The sequence below is a fragment of the Chiloscyllium punctatum genome, chromosome 18 (assembly GCF_047496795.1).
Source record: "Chiloscyllium punctatum isolate Juve2018m chromosome 18, sChiPun1.3, whole genome shotgun sequence".
Lineage (NCBI taxonomy): Eukaryota > Metazoa > Chordata > Chondrichthyes > Orectolobiformes > Hemiscylliidae > Chiloscyllium > Chiloscyllium punctatum.
Genome location: NC_092756.1, coordinates 92,333,931 through 92,350,657, shown reverse-complemented (window position 1 = coordinate 92,350,657; position 16,727 = coordinate 92,333,931). Strand labels below are relative to the sequence as shown.

General features: G+C 42.9%; 1 protein-coding gene across 3 annotated transcripts in view; it reads left to right on the top strand.

The window, feature by feature from the left end:
- syt3 (synaptotagmin III) overlaps positions 1-16,727 on the top strand; it is a 113,399-nt gene that overhangs the window by 88,636 nt on the left and 8,036 nt on the right. For all 3 annotated transcript variants that reach the window (XM_072588770.1, XM_072588768.1, XM_072588769.1), the window contains exons 7-8: positions 13,896-14,025; positions 14,204-14,326. In XM_072588770.1, the coding sequence (XP_072444871.1) occupies positions 13,896-14,025; positions 14,204-14,302 (229 nt within the window). In that variant the 3' untranslated portion in view covers positions 14,303-14,326. The remainder of the gene's footprint in view (positions 1-13,895; positions 14,026-14,203; positions 14,327-16,727) is intronic.

The window sequence follows — 16,727 nt, the reverse complement described above, 5'->3', positions numbered from 1 at the left end:
CAAGATGAAAGCAAAAATGCCAAATTTCAAAATATTATAACTATTAATAATAGCATAAAAGATTATGGGCCAAGTACTGAAAAATGGGATTAGAATAGACAAATACTTGATGACTTGCATAGATGCAATGGGTTAAGGGCCTTTTTCCATGCAGTAAAATCTCTATGACTCAACTACAGGAGAAAATGTGCTGATTGGTTCCCAAGCTGACCGTGAATGGCCAATGTGTTGACATAGAGAAACCATTGATCTATTGCTTTCCCCTGTTGTAACAAATTGGCCAATTCGTGCAGTCTTGCATTTATCCTGATCAAGAGCTTTGTCAACATCTCTCTGAGTTTATGTGTGGTTTAGGAGCTTAGAAGGACCAAGGGAATTAGAATTAGAATTCGGTTTATTGTCACATGTATTCACAGACAGGGATACGTGAGTACAGCAAAAAGTGTACAAAGTCACTATTTTCGGCACCATCTTAGGTACAAAATCTCAGATATAAATTTTTAAAGATGAAGAAATAAAGTTAAAAGATCAGCATCACACTCCTTATAAAGCTAAGTACAAAGGTTCAAAAGGTACAAAATCTTTGGTATAAATTAGAAAAACAAAAAAGTAACGGTATAAGATCAGCATTACAGTCTTTCTAAAGCAGGGAGTCCATGTCAGGCTACCTCAACGCACACTGAGTCCACACTGGCTCAACTCTCCACCACTGATACTGTCCAAGGAGTGGAGGTAAATAGAGAGAAAATAAAAGAAGAGGAAGAAAATAAACACAAAAAGAGGAAAAAGACAAGAAGTAATGGAAGGAATGGACGAGCTCAGGCTTTGGAGTCCTACTCTGCCATTTTAAGTGTGATGTTCAGAGGATTACTGACTGAGTGCTGATGTTACAGCGGGAAGGTCTGATTGCAATGAGTAGAGAGTGAGTGAGACAGAGAGATGGACAGAGAGAAGTTGCAGGCCCCTGAGGTACGGCCATTAAAACCCTTGGTGGCACCAACAGTGTGGGAAATGTTTGGGCTTTGTGGCCGTACGCTCCTGCTCACCTGGCTGGTCACGTGTCTTTGTTTGTTTTTTTTTTGTTTTGTTTCTTCATTTCTCTTTTGTGTGAAAGTCCACCTTTCCTTCTTTCCCGTGGTTGTGGTGGAGGAAGACGGTTGCGAGGTGACAGCAGCGTGATGGATCTGGGTGTCCCTTCCTCGTGGCCTCAGTGGCTGTGGCTTTATTGAAGGCTTCGTCATCAGTGGGTCTGGTCCGTCCCTCCTGGCAACGATGCATCAGTTTCAGCGGGGACTCTGGTTTATTCCTCGTGGCTGTGGCGGCAATCTGGCGGTGACTGAAGTGACAACGGCTTCAACGTCGGGTGAATTGGTGATGTCAGATTTGTTAGGCCTGACCTCCCTTTGACAAAGCCATGCTGACTCAGCCCTATTTTACCATGCGCTTCTAGGAACTCTGAATCTCGTCTTTAACAACGCACTCTAAAATCTTACCAACAACTGCAGTCAGGCTAAACAGTCTGTAATCTCCTGTCTGGTGCCTCCATCCCTGCTTATTCAGAATTGTTATGTTAGCCATTTTCCAGTCCTCTGGAACCCTCCTGAACTCTAATGATTCCTAACAGATCAACACAAGTGCCTTTACAACCTCCTCAGTTATCTGCTTCAGAACCATGGGATCTATCCAACCTATCCAAGTGATTTATTCATCTGCTGACCTTTCAGTTTCTCCAACACCTTCTCCCTAATGATGGCTACTATGTCCACCTCTGCTCTCTGACTCTCTTGAAGTTCTGGTATGCTACTAGTGTCTTCCATCATAAAGATGGATTCAAAGTACTTATTTATAATTCCTGTGTCATTTCTTTACTACTTCCCCATTACAACTTCTCCAGCCTCATTTTCCAGTTGTCCAATGTCCACTTTTGTCACTCTCTTACCTTTTATATATTTAAAAAGCTCTTGCAATCTTCTTTTATAGCTTCCTCTCACATTTCATCTTTCCCCCCCTCACTACTTTTTTTAAATTGTCCTCTGCTGGCTTTTAAAGGCTTCCCAATTCTCTGGCTTCCCACTAATCTTCACCACATGATATGTTTCCTGGTTTGCTTTTAGACATTTTAAATCAAGCTGTTCAGACACATTACCACCTGTGTCTGGGGCAAGTAGGACTTGAACTTCTGTCCAGGGGTAGGGGCACTACCAATGTTATGCTGTCCCTTCACCTTAAGCTCCCTTATCAAGTGTACCTCATTACACAGTACCAAATCCAGAAATTCCTTGTCCCCTGCTGGACTGAAAAACAAGCTGCTCCAAGAAACCATGTCGTAGACATTTCCCGAATTCCTTTTCTTGGGATCCACTACCAACCTGATTTTCCCAGTCCAGCTGATGTTGAAGTCCCCCATAATCATTGTAATAGTTCCCTTCATACATGTCTTTTCTGTCTCCTGATTTATTTTCTGCTCCATATTCTTACTACTGCCAGAGGCCTGTAAATGCCTTCCATCAGGTTGTTTTTTTTCCCTTTGTGGCTCCTTAACGCTACCCACACAGATTCTATGCTTTCTGACCCTATATCACTTCTAGCTATTGACTTAATTTCATTTCTTACTAACAAGGCTACCCAATCCCCATTGCTCATCTGCCTGTCCTTTTGATAGAACATGTAGCCTTGGATATTTAGTTCCCAGCCCTGACCCACTTGAAGGCACATCTCTGTGATGTACACAACGTTGCACACACCAATCTGCACTACAAGTTCATTTATCGTGTTTTGTATACTGCATGCATTCAAAGCTAAAAATCACACAACACCAGCTTATAGTCCAACAGGTTTAATTGGAAACACACTAGCTTTCAGAGAGCTGCTCCTTCATCAGCACAACCATCTGATGAAGGAGCAGCACTCCAAAAGCTAGTGCAATTCGAATTAAACCTGTTGGACTATAACCTGGTGTTGTGTAATTTATAACTTTGTACACCCCTGTCTAACATCGACATCTCCAAATCATGCATGCATTCAAGTACAACACCATCAATCCTGTGTTGACCATATCCTCTCATGGTTGTTTGCTGTGCTTGAAGTTAAATTTCTGACCATTTCCATATACTAAGTGACCTATAACTTGTTCTGGAAATTTTGATAACCTCTCTTGAACCTTCCCCCCAGTTTAACTAGTTCAAAGTCCTTGTCTCTTTGATTTTTGCCATTAGTTCATTTGCCCTATTCCAAATGCTTTGTGCATGAAGATGTCAAGTCTTTAAATTTATCAAGGAACTTTTATGGTTCCTTGGTACAATGTGACATTCACACATTCTGCCCCTTCCATTTATTTTCTAATAACAGTCAATCCCATCACTCATCAGCAATCCTATCTTTTCCCTTACCATTGATTTTGTAATGATTTATGTAACTAAACTCAATCCACCACTATTTAGTCTGAAGCCCTATCTATAGCCCTAGATATATAATTCTCCAGGACACTGGTCCCAGCATGATTCAGGTGGAGCCCATCCCATTGGAACAGCTCCCTCCTTCCCCAGTACTGATACCAGTGTCCCACAAATATGAATTTCCACATCATTATGTGAACCACGCATATACCTCTTTAATCTTGTTGAGCCTGTGCCAATTAGCTCATGGCTAAGGTGTTAATCTGAAGACTAATACTTTGCTGGTTCTGCTTCTTAATTTAGCCCCTAGCTTCTCATAATTGCCTCAGCAGAACCTCTTCCCTCTTTTGACAATATGTTATTAGTATCCACATGGACCGTGACAACTGGAGCTTTCCTTTCCCACTTTATGTTCTCCTGCAGCCCAGATGAGATATTCTGAACCCAGATACCACAGGCAACGCAGACTTTTGGACTCTTGATCCTGGTCACAGGGAATAGTGTCTATACCCTTGACTATATTATCCCTGATTACAACTACATTTCTCTTGAATGACTCCCTGTACCAAGGTGCAATGGTTAGTTTGCTCACCCTCCCTACAGCACCCACTCTCATCCACACAGGGGAGCAAGAATCTCAAACCTGTTAGACAGGCCGAAGAGCTGAGGCTCCTTCAGCACTATTTCCTGGATCCTGCCTTGCTGTGGATTCACACCCTCCTGTTCCTGACCACTGACCGAATTCTAGGTAGTTAGTCTAAGGGGTATAACTGTCTCCTAAAACACAGCGTCCAGGTAACTCTCTCCCTCCCTGATATGTTGCAGTATTTAAAGTTCAGACTCCAGCTCATCAACATTTTTTATTTCAACAATATACTTTATTCATAAACATTTTTATATACATACATGTTCACTAAAGCAGTTCAGTTCTATACCGTCTTTGTATGTGAAAAACAGATAAATATTGGAGTTTGACTTTGCTGACAGTTCCAACAACCCAAAAGACATTTCTTACTTATGCAAGATACTATTTACATATATTTGAGGCACCAGGAGAGTTCAATAACCGAATGGATTTCTTTATTTCAAAAATATACTTTATTCATAAAATTCTTTACAGACAAACATTGTCACTAAAGCAGTTTGATTCTGACAGTCTTTTCATATTTAGAATAAACAAACATTTGAGTTGGACTTTACCAACAGTTTCAAAATACCCAAGGCATTTCTTACTTATAAAATACTATATTTCCATACATTTGAGGCATGAGAAGGGTCTGATAACTGAATGGACCCCTATTTAACTTCGTCAGAATGACCTTATATAGTGGTCTTTCCTCACTGCGCCTTGGCCACAACTTTCCAAACTTTATGGCATCCCTCAGCACGTCGTCCTGGACCTTGGACTGTGCCAGTCAGCAACACTCAGTCAGGGTCAACCCCTTGTTCTGGAAGACCAACGAATTTCGGGTAGACGAAAGAGCATCTTTCATTGAGTTGATGGCCCTCCAGGCTCAGTTTATGTTTGTCTCGGTGTGTGTCCCTGGGATTAGACTGTAGACCACAGAGACCATATCACAGAACTGCTCAGGCCGGCCTTGACAGAAACCACTGCATCATTCTCTCCAGACTTCCTTTGCAAAGGCACAGTTCAGTGGGAGATATGTGACAGTCTCTACAGCCGAGTTTTGAAAAGATTTGTAGCTCAGGTTGAGGTTCTGGATGTAAGTTTGCTCACTGAGCTGGAAGGTTCGTTTTTAGACATTTTATCACCATACCAGGTACCATCATCAGTGAGCCTCCGGTGAAGCACTGGTGGTGTAGCCCACTTTCTATTTCTGTGTTTAGGTTTTCTTGGATCAGTGATGTCATTTCCTGTATTGATGTCATTTCATGTGATATTGTTATTTCCTGTTCTTTATCTCAGGGGGTGGTAAATGGGGTCTAAGTCAATGTGTTTGTTGGTAGAGTTCCAGTTGGAATGCCATGCTCTAGGAATTCTTATGGTTAACTTTGTTTGGCTAGTCCTAGGATGGATGTGTTGTCCCTATGCCTCTCCAGCTGCTTTGAGGGCAGTGTGGGGTGGTGCAAAGCCCTACCTTTCCAGGAATCAGTCTGTTAAACCTTCATTACATTCTCCCCATAGCCAGAACATCCTTCCTCCGATAAGGAGACGAAAATGGAACACAATACACTAGATGCGGTCTCACCAAAGCCCTGTACAATTGCAGCAAGACATTCCTGCTCCTGTACTGGAATCCTCTTGCAATGAAGATGAACATACCTATTTGCTATCTTCACCACCTACTGCATCTGCACACTTACTTTCAACAACTGATCTGCAAGGACATCCAGGTCTCGTCACAACTCCCCCTGTCACAATCTATCGCCATTCTAATAATCCTTTACCTTCCTGTTTTTGCTCAAAATGGATAGCCTCAAATCGATCCTTGTTATATCTTATTATTTGATTTGTCCTGGTTGAACAGAATGTAAATACACATACACTTAGATACACCTCACCTGCACGTGCGGCCACACGTACACACACACGCTCATGTGTGGACACACCCATACACAGGGCTCACACACTTGAGTTACACACTCGCTCATGCATACATGCACCCAGGTGCACAGACAACATAGATAGTACAGGTACACAAAACCACACACACATAGATAGTACATGTATACATAACCACACACACACAGATCGTACAGGCACACATAATCACACACACACACACACAGTACAGGTACACATAACCACACACACACAGATTGTACAGGTACACATAACCACACACATACACAAACATATGCAAGTGCACATAGACAAACACACCCAGACCCTTCACACACACATTTGTATACAGACATGCATACACACTTGGCAGACAGACTCATAAGTGCACACATTTACACACAAGCCCAATTACACACATGATTACAAACACACACGCCGGCCCACACATATACTCCCACAACAATGAAGGTCACAGAAGAACTGATGTAACAGTCCTTTCAGCTGAATTTAAAAGCGAGTGTCAACCAAGAAATGAGAAATACAGTGTTAGGCAAAGAATAGGAAAGAGGCACCTGGAGAAAAGGCTTTTGTTCAGAGTGTGAATTTTGTAGCAGTACATAGACAAAAGATTCCACTTTCATATCAAATGCTTGCAGATTTCTTAAAGATTTAATGTTACATTTACTCATGACAAACACCTGAGATTACAAAGGATGCTTTCTTTGTAACGGTGTGTGCATTAACCATCGCTCCAGATGCCTCCTTTCAATATCTCCCAGCTTCACATTACAATGGCCTTGCTTTTAAATTCAGTTGAAAGGGCTATTACATCAGTTCTTCTGTGACCTTCATTCTTAGTTTTACTGAAGGTTTTATTAGCTTGGCACACTGAAGAGGCTGCAGCACTCTAGAGTACAAGCTCGGGCTACCTGATGCTGAAAATTATGTGGATGGATTTCCTGGAAGATTCAAACATCACAAGAAGATTGCAGCTACAGGCTCACGGTTTTATTGCCATCCAGTACATCTCGAGAGGAGTAACCCACAAAATGAAGTAATACACGGAATGATCAAGGCTTCTGAGCTGAATCTCCCTTGGTGGGGTTGGGGCAGGGGGAGGCAATGCTGAAGGGACAGCAGAGTTGAAAACGTTGGACTTTATTTTAAAGTGAAGCATTTTAACTAGAGGTGTGGGAGTCTGCACAGCTTATTCACTGCCCTTGTGGTGAATGTGGGTTAATCACACTTGAAGCTCTCTAGCACTTCAGGTCACATTACTTAACAACATGTGTAATTCTTGCTTCTCCTGACAACAGATAAATTAAGACAAGTGCATAAATTGGAAAGGATGATAGGACTGTGTTAGACTGTGGAATTTCTCCTCACAATTGTTTTAACTGTGGGACACCTTCTCCATAAAAGCTTACTTCATTCACTCACCATAGAAACTCAGAGTCTGAGTAGGCCGTGTGGCCCCTTGAGCCAGCTCTGTCATTTGATATGAATGTGGCTGAACTGATTGTGGCCTCAACTGCTCCTTACTGCCTCCCCTCAATATCCAACGCAGCCTTAAAAAAAATTGAATGACTCAACCTCCATTCCTCTCTAGGGAAGAGAATTCCATGTTCTCATGACTCTCTGAGAGAAAAAGTGTGAGTCTCTTTATTGTTAAACTGTATCCCCTAGTTCTTGTCTCTCACATAAAGGAAAACATCCTCTCAGTGTCCACCTTGACAACGCAAGATCTTAACATATTTCAGTAACATCCGCTCTCATTATTCTAAACCCCAGCTCAACTTTTCTTCCTAATACCTTCAGCCTACGAATCCATCAGTCAAAACCACTCTGAACTGCTTCCAACACAGTTAGAGCCACTCTTAAGCAAAGGATCTAAAACTGTAACAGAACTCCAGATATGATCTACCCAACATGCTGTTCGGCTGCAGCGAAGCACCTCTTTATTTTGTATTCTAATCCATTGGGAATAAGTAGAAACATTCAATTTGTCTGCCTACCTGCTGTATCTGCGTACTAACATTTTGTGATTCATGTAGAAGGACATCAAGATCCCACAGGGTTCTTCAGTCTCTTCCCATTAAAATAAAATGCTGCTTTTCTGTTCTTCTTGCCAAAATGCACAAGCTCATATTTTTACACATTTTCATCCATCTGCCAAATGTTTGCCCACTCAATTAACCTATTTATAGTATATCCCTTTGCAAACTCCTTATGTCACCTTTACAACTTAGTCTCGTATCTATTTTTGTGTCATCAGCAAATTTAACACCATTTGGTGCCTTCATCCAAATTGGTGTTATTAATTGTAACTAGTTGAGGTTCCAATATTAACCCTTTGGACACTTGTTACATCCTGCTAGTTCAAAAATGACCTGGTTATTCTTCAGGTCTGCTACCTGTTTGCTGACCAATCCTGTATCCGTGTGAATGTGTCGCTCCCCACCCCACCCAGCTCTTGTTTTGTTGCATTTGTGTTTAGTTATTGTTGTAATCTGTGATGTGACATCTTATCGAATGCTTTTAGGAAATTCAAGTACACCACATCTACCAGGCTCCCCTTTATCCATGTTGCCTCTTACTTCCTCGAGAACTCCAATATATCAGCCAAAGATGATTTCCCTTTCACAAAACCGTGTCAACTCTGAGTGATTGAATTAAGATTCTCCAAGTGCCCTGCTTCCACCTTAATAATAGATTATAGAATTTTCCCTAAGACAGACCTACAACTAACTGCCTATTGTTTCCTGCAGTCTCACTCCTTTCCTGAATCCACCAACCATTTTACAATCTGATGCAGAACCTAGGGAACTTTGGAAAATTGTAACCAATGTACTTACTATCTCAGCAGTGACTACTTTTAATACTCTGGGATGGAGTCTATCAGGTCCTGATGACGAATCATCCTTTCGTTCAACTAAGCTTCACAGTACTACTTCCGTGATGTTTGTAATAAGTTCCAAATTAACATGCCTTGATTTACAAGTATTTTTGGGATATTTGTTATGTCTTCAACAGCGAACACATTGACTGGATAACTGCTCAATAATTCTGCTGTTTGCTTATTTACCCGGTATTAGACTGGCATTGGAGGTGGTTCAGGAAAGGTTCATTGGGGCTGATCGCCAGCATGGAAGGATTTGCTTATCAGGAGAGGGCGAGTGGTTTGGGTTCATACTCACTGGAGTTTAGAAGAATGAAAGGTGACCTTACTGAAATGTACGAGGTTCCCAGGGTCGATGCAGTGAGGTTGTTTCCCTTTGTGGAAGAGTCTATGACCAAAGGGTACAATTCTAGAGTAAGGGGGTCACCCATAAGACAGAGATGCAGAGGATTTTTGTTTCTCTCTGAGGGTTGTGAATCTGTGGCATTCTTTACCATAGAGACCGTGTTGAGGTTGGGTCATTAAGGCTGAGATAGATGGACCTTTAATCTGTAAAGGAATCAAGGGTCACGGGAAGGGGCAGGAAAGTATTATAGAATCATAGAATCCCTATAGTGTGGAATCAGGCCCAACAAGTCCACCCCGACCCTCTGAAGAGGAACCCACACAGACCTATTCCCCTATTCTCCAGCATCTGCAGTCCTCACTTTCTCCTTGAAGACCTATTCCCTTACCCTACTACTCTACATTTACCACCCCCCCCCCCCCCCCCGACTAATGCACTGTATTAAATAACTGGAAATATAGTTAAGAATTATCAGATCAACCAGGATCTCATTGAGTGGGGAACACACTTAATGGACTGAATGACCTACTTTGTTCCCATACCTTATGGCATCAACAGTTATTTACCTCATTACTGGCTGTGGGAGAATTGGCTGCTATTTTTCTACTTTACCTAATATGACCACCCTATCTAAAACACATCATGAATTCTAACATATTTGGGAATGTTTGTGGAAATGTGATATAAATGCAAGCTGAGACCCCATTCAAAGGGAAGAAAACCTTCTTCCTCACAATTGCCTTGCATTACTACCAAGGACATCCTCAATATGCAAAATCACACACAGGAACCAATCCCCTTGGTTGCAGTTGGCCCAAAATGTAGGCACTGGATTTGACCAAGTTACTGAGGTCAGGACCTGGCCAATCAATTTAAATACAAGCATCCTGTGAATCTTATTGGGCAGTAAATTTGATTGACAGTCTTTTCAGAGGTTGAGTGATCAAAAGTTTGATTTGTTCCGGTTGGGCTTGGAGAAGTAACTCTCAGCTTCTCTTGTACAAATTGAGGAACCTTTCATTCATGTGAGATAGATAGGTCGCACCATCGCCATGGAGACCTATCAACAAAACACCATGTAAACGACATATCCTTTGCCACTCTCTCTACCAGATGAGCAGGTCTCATCTTTAACTTTCTGTGAAGGGATAACTGCTGTAAATCTATAGTCTGCTGTTGCTTCAATTCCATTCATTATTTCCACTGGGTGTCTGACAGCTATAACCCTGAACCACAGTCGAGTGAAATGTGGATTCTGCTGCCTTCCTCTGTCAACATTTATTACATCAAAGCACACTTGCAAACAACAAACTGAATTTAGAGTCAGCAGAGGGCTGTGCTTAATCCTTGGGATCACTGTAGATCACTTGGATATCAGGCAGTCAAAAAACACACTCTGGGCGACAGACATCAAGGGCATACCTAATGCCCGAGACACTGGATGCTAGAAGGCCATCATAAACACACAGACCACAGACAGAGACGCATGCGCACATGTGTTCACACACATACATACACACATATACACATACACAGACACACAGACACACACATATACACACACACATACACATATACACACACACATACACATATACACACACAGACACACATTCACATACACACACGCACATATACACACACACAGATACACACACAGACACACACACATATATTTACACACACTCACATACACGCACACAGACACACACACATGCACATATACACACACAGACACACACTCACATACACACACACACACGCACACACACAAAATTGTCAAAAAGTGTTAGAAGCTGTAATACACAGTGGAATATTCCATAAAGATGCACCTGTGTGCCAATTACAGGTTGAAAGTGCAATTATTGCAATGTAACACGGACATGGGTCAGCTAGTGTTTAGTTCCTGTAAGATTTGGGGGAGATAATGATCCCATTGATGAGTATTTCAGAGGCTCCTGCTCTGGGATGTGGGTTCAAGTCCCACCATAGTGAAATTAAATTCAATGGAATTTAAATTCCATAGTGGAATTAATTTCAGTTAATAACTCTGGTATTAAAATCTTGTTTCAATAATGGTGACCACATTGATTGTTGTAAAAACCCATTGGATTCACGAATGCCCTTCAGAGAAGGAAATCCACCATCCTTACATGTAACTCCAGACCAACAGCAATGTACTTGACTCTTACCTGCTTCCTAAAATGGCCCTAGCAAACCCCTCGATACCAGGTCAATAAGGGAAGGACAGCAAAATCTGACTTTGATCTTACGAAGAATACATTGTTTACAGGTGGTCTGGAAACGTTTCATGTTAGAAGGAAGGAGGAATGTTCCAGCTTTGCTGCAGGGAGTGGGGCTAGGCTACACTCCTGATGGGCAAGAGCACCTTCCTTCCTATTATTTGGAAAAAATTGCAAATCTCACATGCGCCTGACTGTCCATTCCTCCCTTTCTGACCCGTGTGGGTGTAGGATTAAAAGCTCTTAACCAACTCAATCGTCCCTTAATTATTCATTTACAGTGATGGGCGTACTGCCGATTTTCAAGCCGAATCATCCAGCTCGGAGGTAGTGGGTTAGCCATCCCCCCTACATTACATGACCCCCCCACCCCCCACCCCCATCGAAAAACAGAGCTGGTGGGGGGCATATAATATCCAGCTCATAGTCATGCTGGTAATCTAGGAAATGGGGCAACAGAGAACATGCCAAAGGCAGAGGCAGCAATCGAAAGTTGAACTCTTGTGGTGTAATGGTACTGTCCATGCCTCTGGGCTAGAAGGCCCAAGTTCAAGTCCCACCTGCTGCAAAGGTATATTGTAACATGTCTGACTAGCTTCATTGCAGGTATCTCCAGTCTAAAGCCTCAAGGACAGCTGCTGTTTCTCTAGATTGTGTTGGCTTTCACTGGCACCCTGCAGCAAGGTGGGGACTGAAAATGGCAGGGGTTTGGAAACTTGGTATCATTTATTTGTTGGTTCACGTGAATGGAAAAAAACGCTAGCCTAAAGATAAGGGCCACTATGTTTTATGACATTGTCAATTGTCATAAAACCCATCTGGTTTACTATTACCCTTTAAAAAAGGAAATCTGCCTTCCTTTCTCAATCTGGCCTACATTGAGTCATAGAGTTGTACATCCCATTTGCCAACATTTGGCCCATATCCCTCTAAACCCTTCCTATCCATGTACCCATCCAGATGCCTTTTAAATGTTGTAATTATACAACCTGCACCACTTCCTCTGGCAGCTCATTCCATACGTGCACCACCAAAAAATTGTCCCTTCTGTCCCTTTTATATCTTTCCCCTCTCACCTTAAAACTATGCCCTCTAGTTTTGGACCCCTCACCCTGGGAAAACGACCCTTGTCTATTTACCTTATCCATGCCCCTCATGATTTTATAAACCTCTTTCAGGTCACCCCTCAGTCTCCGATGCACCAGGGGAAACAGCCCCAGCCTATTCAGCCTTTCCTAATAGCTCAAAACATCCAACTCCGATAACATTTTTATAAACATTTTCTGACCCTTTCAAGTTCAACAACCATCTTTCCTATGGTGAGGAGAGCAGAATTGAACATGTGGAAAGGTTTGGAGGGAAATGGGCCGGGTGCTGGCAGGGAGGACTAGATTGGGTTGGGATATCTGGTCGGCATGGACGGGTTGGACCGAAGGGTCTGTTTCCGTGCTGTACATTTCTATGACTCTATGTGACTCTGGACCTGGAGAAATCAGGTTGGCTTTGAGGCAATTAGGAATGGGGGGCACATGCAGGCCTAGACACCATTGCCAGCATCCCAGGCATGAATAAAAAGGCAGTGAGAATGGGTAAAATGGAGGGAGGGTGGTGAACATTTAGGGATACACAATAAACCACTCACCGATCCAGTGACACTCACATCTGTGAACAAATACACTTTTCAAGAAAGCATGTACAGACTGAATAGATTCCAATTTCGAGCGGCCACAGTGATTTGCTTTTGGGCCTGAGTTAAACAACTGCTTCCTTGAATGAGGTAGTGTTGTCACAGGAGAAGGGTTGAGAGGGGATGGCCCTGTATTCATTGGAATTCAGAATATCCTACTGAAACATAGAAAAGGGGACTTGTCAGGAGGATGCACAGCAGATCTGTCTCCTTGTGGGAGAGACAAGGGGGTGTAGTTTAAAAATAAAGGACTTTAAGACAGAGATGTGGAGAAAAGTTTATTTCTTTCAGAGGGTCATCAGCCTTTGCAACTGCTTTCTGCAGACAGTGGTGGCTGGGCCATTTAAGTTAAGCGAGTTAAAAAAAATCACACAACACCAGGTTATAGTCCAACAGGTTTATTTGGAAGCACTAGCTTTCGGAGCACTGCTCCTTCATCAGATAGCTGTGTTGGCAGCTACCCAATGAAGGAGCAGCGCTCCGAAAGCTAGTGCTTCCAAATAAACCTGTTGGACTATTATCTGGTGTTGTGTGATTTTTTAAAAGTTTGTCCACCTCAGTCCAACACCGGCTCCTCCACACCTAAGAGAAGTAGAGACAAGGGATTAGTGATGAAGGAGTGGGAGTAGGCGGGGAAGTGAAAGCAAGGCCACAATCAGACATGAACTGATCAAATGGTGCAAAAAGCCACGAGGGACTGAATGGCTGATTCTTGCTTCTAACTTGTCTGGTCATCTGTCTCATTCCTTTCGCTTCAGAAACACCTCACGCTGATCCTGTCTCTTGCTCTCTCTGCAGCATCGGTCACAACGAGGTTATTGGGATGTGCTGTGTAGGGAACGACGCTGATGGTGCAGGTCGGGAACACTGGACTGAAATGCTGGCCAACCCACGCAAACCCATTGAACAATGGCAGCAGCTTGTTGAGGTGAGCTGCGAGCCGGCCTGTGTAGTTTGCAAGTCTTGGATGAAGGCTTGGAGAGTTGTCTTTGGCAAGAAAGGCAGTCTTCTTTGATCTAAGATAAAATCCTAGTGCTCAGCCTGCCTATAGCTTTCAAACGCATTCTGATTTGCTGCCTCTGTTCTTCCTTTTCTTTCCACCTCAGGAAAAAGTCATGAACAATTACATGACAAAAAGTTACACCACCAGTACAGGTGCCACCAAACCAGTTAGCATTGTGGTGGAGAGTCCTCATTCAGACTGAGAGTCTTACCATACATCACATAAGGTGGGTGCACTTGCCATTCCCATGAACAGAACGCATGTGGGATGTGGGCGTCACTGGCTAAGCCAGCCGTTATTGTGTGTCCTTAATTGCCCTTGAGAAGGTTATTATGTGTCCCTAATTGCCTTTGAGAAGGTGGTGCTGAATTGCCTTCTTGAACCGCTATAGGTAGACATGGTGTCAGAGGGAGAGGTTTCTTTCGACTGCTGCCTTTCCGTTCGCCGAGCTGGGAATCTGTGTTGCAAATGTTTCGTCCCCTGTCTAGGTGACATCCTCAGTGCTTGGGAGCCTCCTGTGAAGCGCTTCACAGCACAGAAGCGCTTCACAGGAGGCTCCCAAGCACTGAGGATGTCACCTAGACAGGGGACGAAACATTTGCAACACAAATTCCCAGCTCGGCGAACAGAACCAGAACAACGAGCACCCGAGCTACAAATCTTCTCCCAAACTTTGCTGCCTTTCCCTTTGAGCCAGTTAGAATTCCTGTGAGCGAGATTATGGGAATTCCTGTGAGAGAGATTATGGTAAAAATCTACAACAGGAGTCTTGCGTACAGGCCTTTGATCATTTTTTTTCAGACATTGCGAGTATTCAGAGGCTAGCTCTGGGGAATGTAGTAAAAGGCAGTATCTTTATACCAATCTTTTGCCACATGGGCAACTCATTATCCAAATTCCAATCTTGCTTTGTAAAAATAAAGGCAACAGATGTCTATTCTGGGTCATAGGTGAATGTCATCAATATTTCTCCTTCACCCAGCCAGAGGACAGTTAATCTTACCCTAGATGTTGCTGTTTCTACATTCCCTATTGATGTTGACACCTCCTGCCTCTCAACCTCTCTCCAAAGCCTGACTAGAATGTTTCATTAGTGCTAATTGTTGTTTATAGGCTCCTGCCGACACTGTCAAAGGGTCACAGAGATATACAGCACAGAAACAGATCCTTTGGTCCAATTCATCTATTCTAACCAGATAACCTAAATAAATCTAGTCCCATTTGCCAGCATTTGGCCCATATTCCTCTAAATGCTTCCTATACACATCTCATCCAAATGCTTTTTAAATGCTGTAATTGTACCAGCCACCACCACTTCCTCTGGCAGCTCATTCCATATACACACCACCCTCTGCATGAAGAAGTTGCCCCTTAGGTCCCTTTTAAATCTTGCCCTTCTCACCTTAAACCTATGCCCTCTAGTTTTGGATTATCCCACCCCAAGAAAAAAGACCTTGTGTATTAACCCTATCCATGCCCCTCATGATTTTATAAACCTCTATGAGGTCACCCCTCAGCATCCGAAGCTCCAGGGAAAACTGCCCCAGCCTGTTCAGCCTCTCCCTATAGCCCAGATCCTCCAACCTTGGCCACATCCTTGTAAATCTTTTCTGAGCACTTTCAAGTTTCACAATATCCTTCCTATAGCAGGGAAACAAGAATTGAATGCAGTATTACAAAAGTGGCCTCACCAATAGCCTGTACAGCCGCAACGTGACCTTCCAATTCCTGTACCCAGTACTCTGACCAATAAAGGCAAACATACCAAACGCTTTCTTCACGATCCCATCTACCTGTGACTCCACTTTCAAGGAGCTGTGAACCTGTACTCCAAGGTCTCTTTGTTCAGAACCTTACCAATAAGTGTATAAGTTCTGTCCTGATCTGCCTTACCAAAATGCAGCACCTCACGTTTATCCAAATTACCTCTTAAAGTTCATCTAGTAAAAGGCTCATTAATTGAAGTCTGCTCTTTATGTTTTTCTTATTTAACCCTTACAGTCTAATTCACACTAACAGAGGGGTTGGGGTAATCAGTCAAGTGATTCAGTGAAAGGAAGAATGTGTACTTGTTCAGACAGCTCAGGGCCTGCAGACATCTCTGGAATTGGAGGTCTTGCAGCACAGTGGGTTTCTGTCCTTACCTCCAGGTTCCAGGTTCAGTTCACAGAACTTGATAGTTATAAGTCGTGTGTCATAACCTGCCCAAACAATTGATAATCAATCATCAGGTGTTTCTGATACCCCTATGGTAAGTGCAGGAGTGTCTCTGTGTGTTAGCTGTAAGTCCACGTTAAATGAATCCACACACAGGCATCTTGTGGGACCACCTCACCCACCCACCCAGTTCTGGTCACCTCATTACAAATAGGATGCAATTCCACTCATGTGGGTATAACAGAGATTTGGCATGGTTGGGGAATTTTAACTGTGGGACAGAGCTGAGTTTATTTTCTTCGCAAAGAGGAGAGATTTGATTATGTGGAACTTAGGCAGATCAGAAAAATTATTTCCCTAAATCGAAAGGTCAATAGCCAGTAGTTTTAAAGTAAATGGTGGAAAAGGTAGAGGTGATTTCATCACTGAGGAGTCTGGAACTCGCTGCATGAAAAGTTGGTAGAGACAAA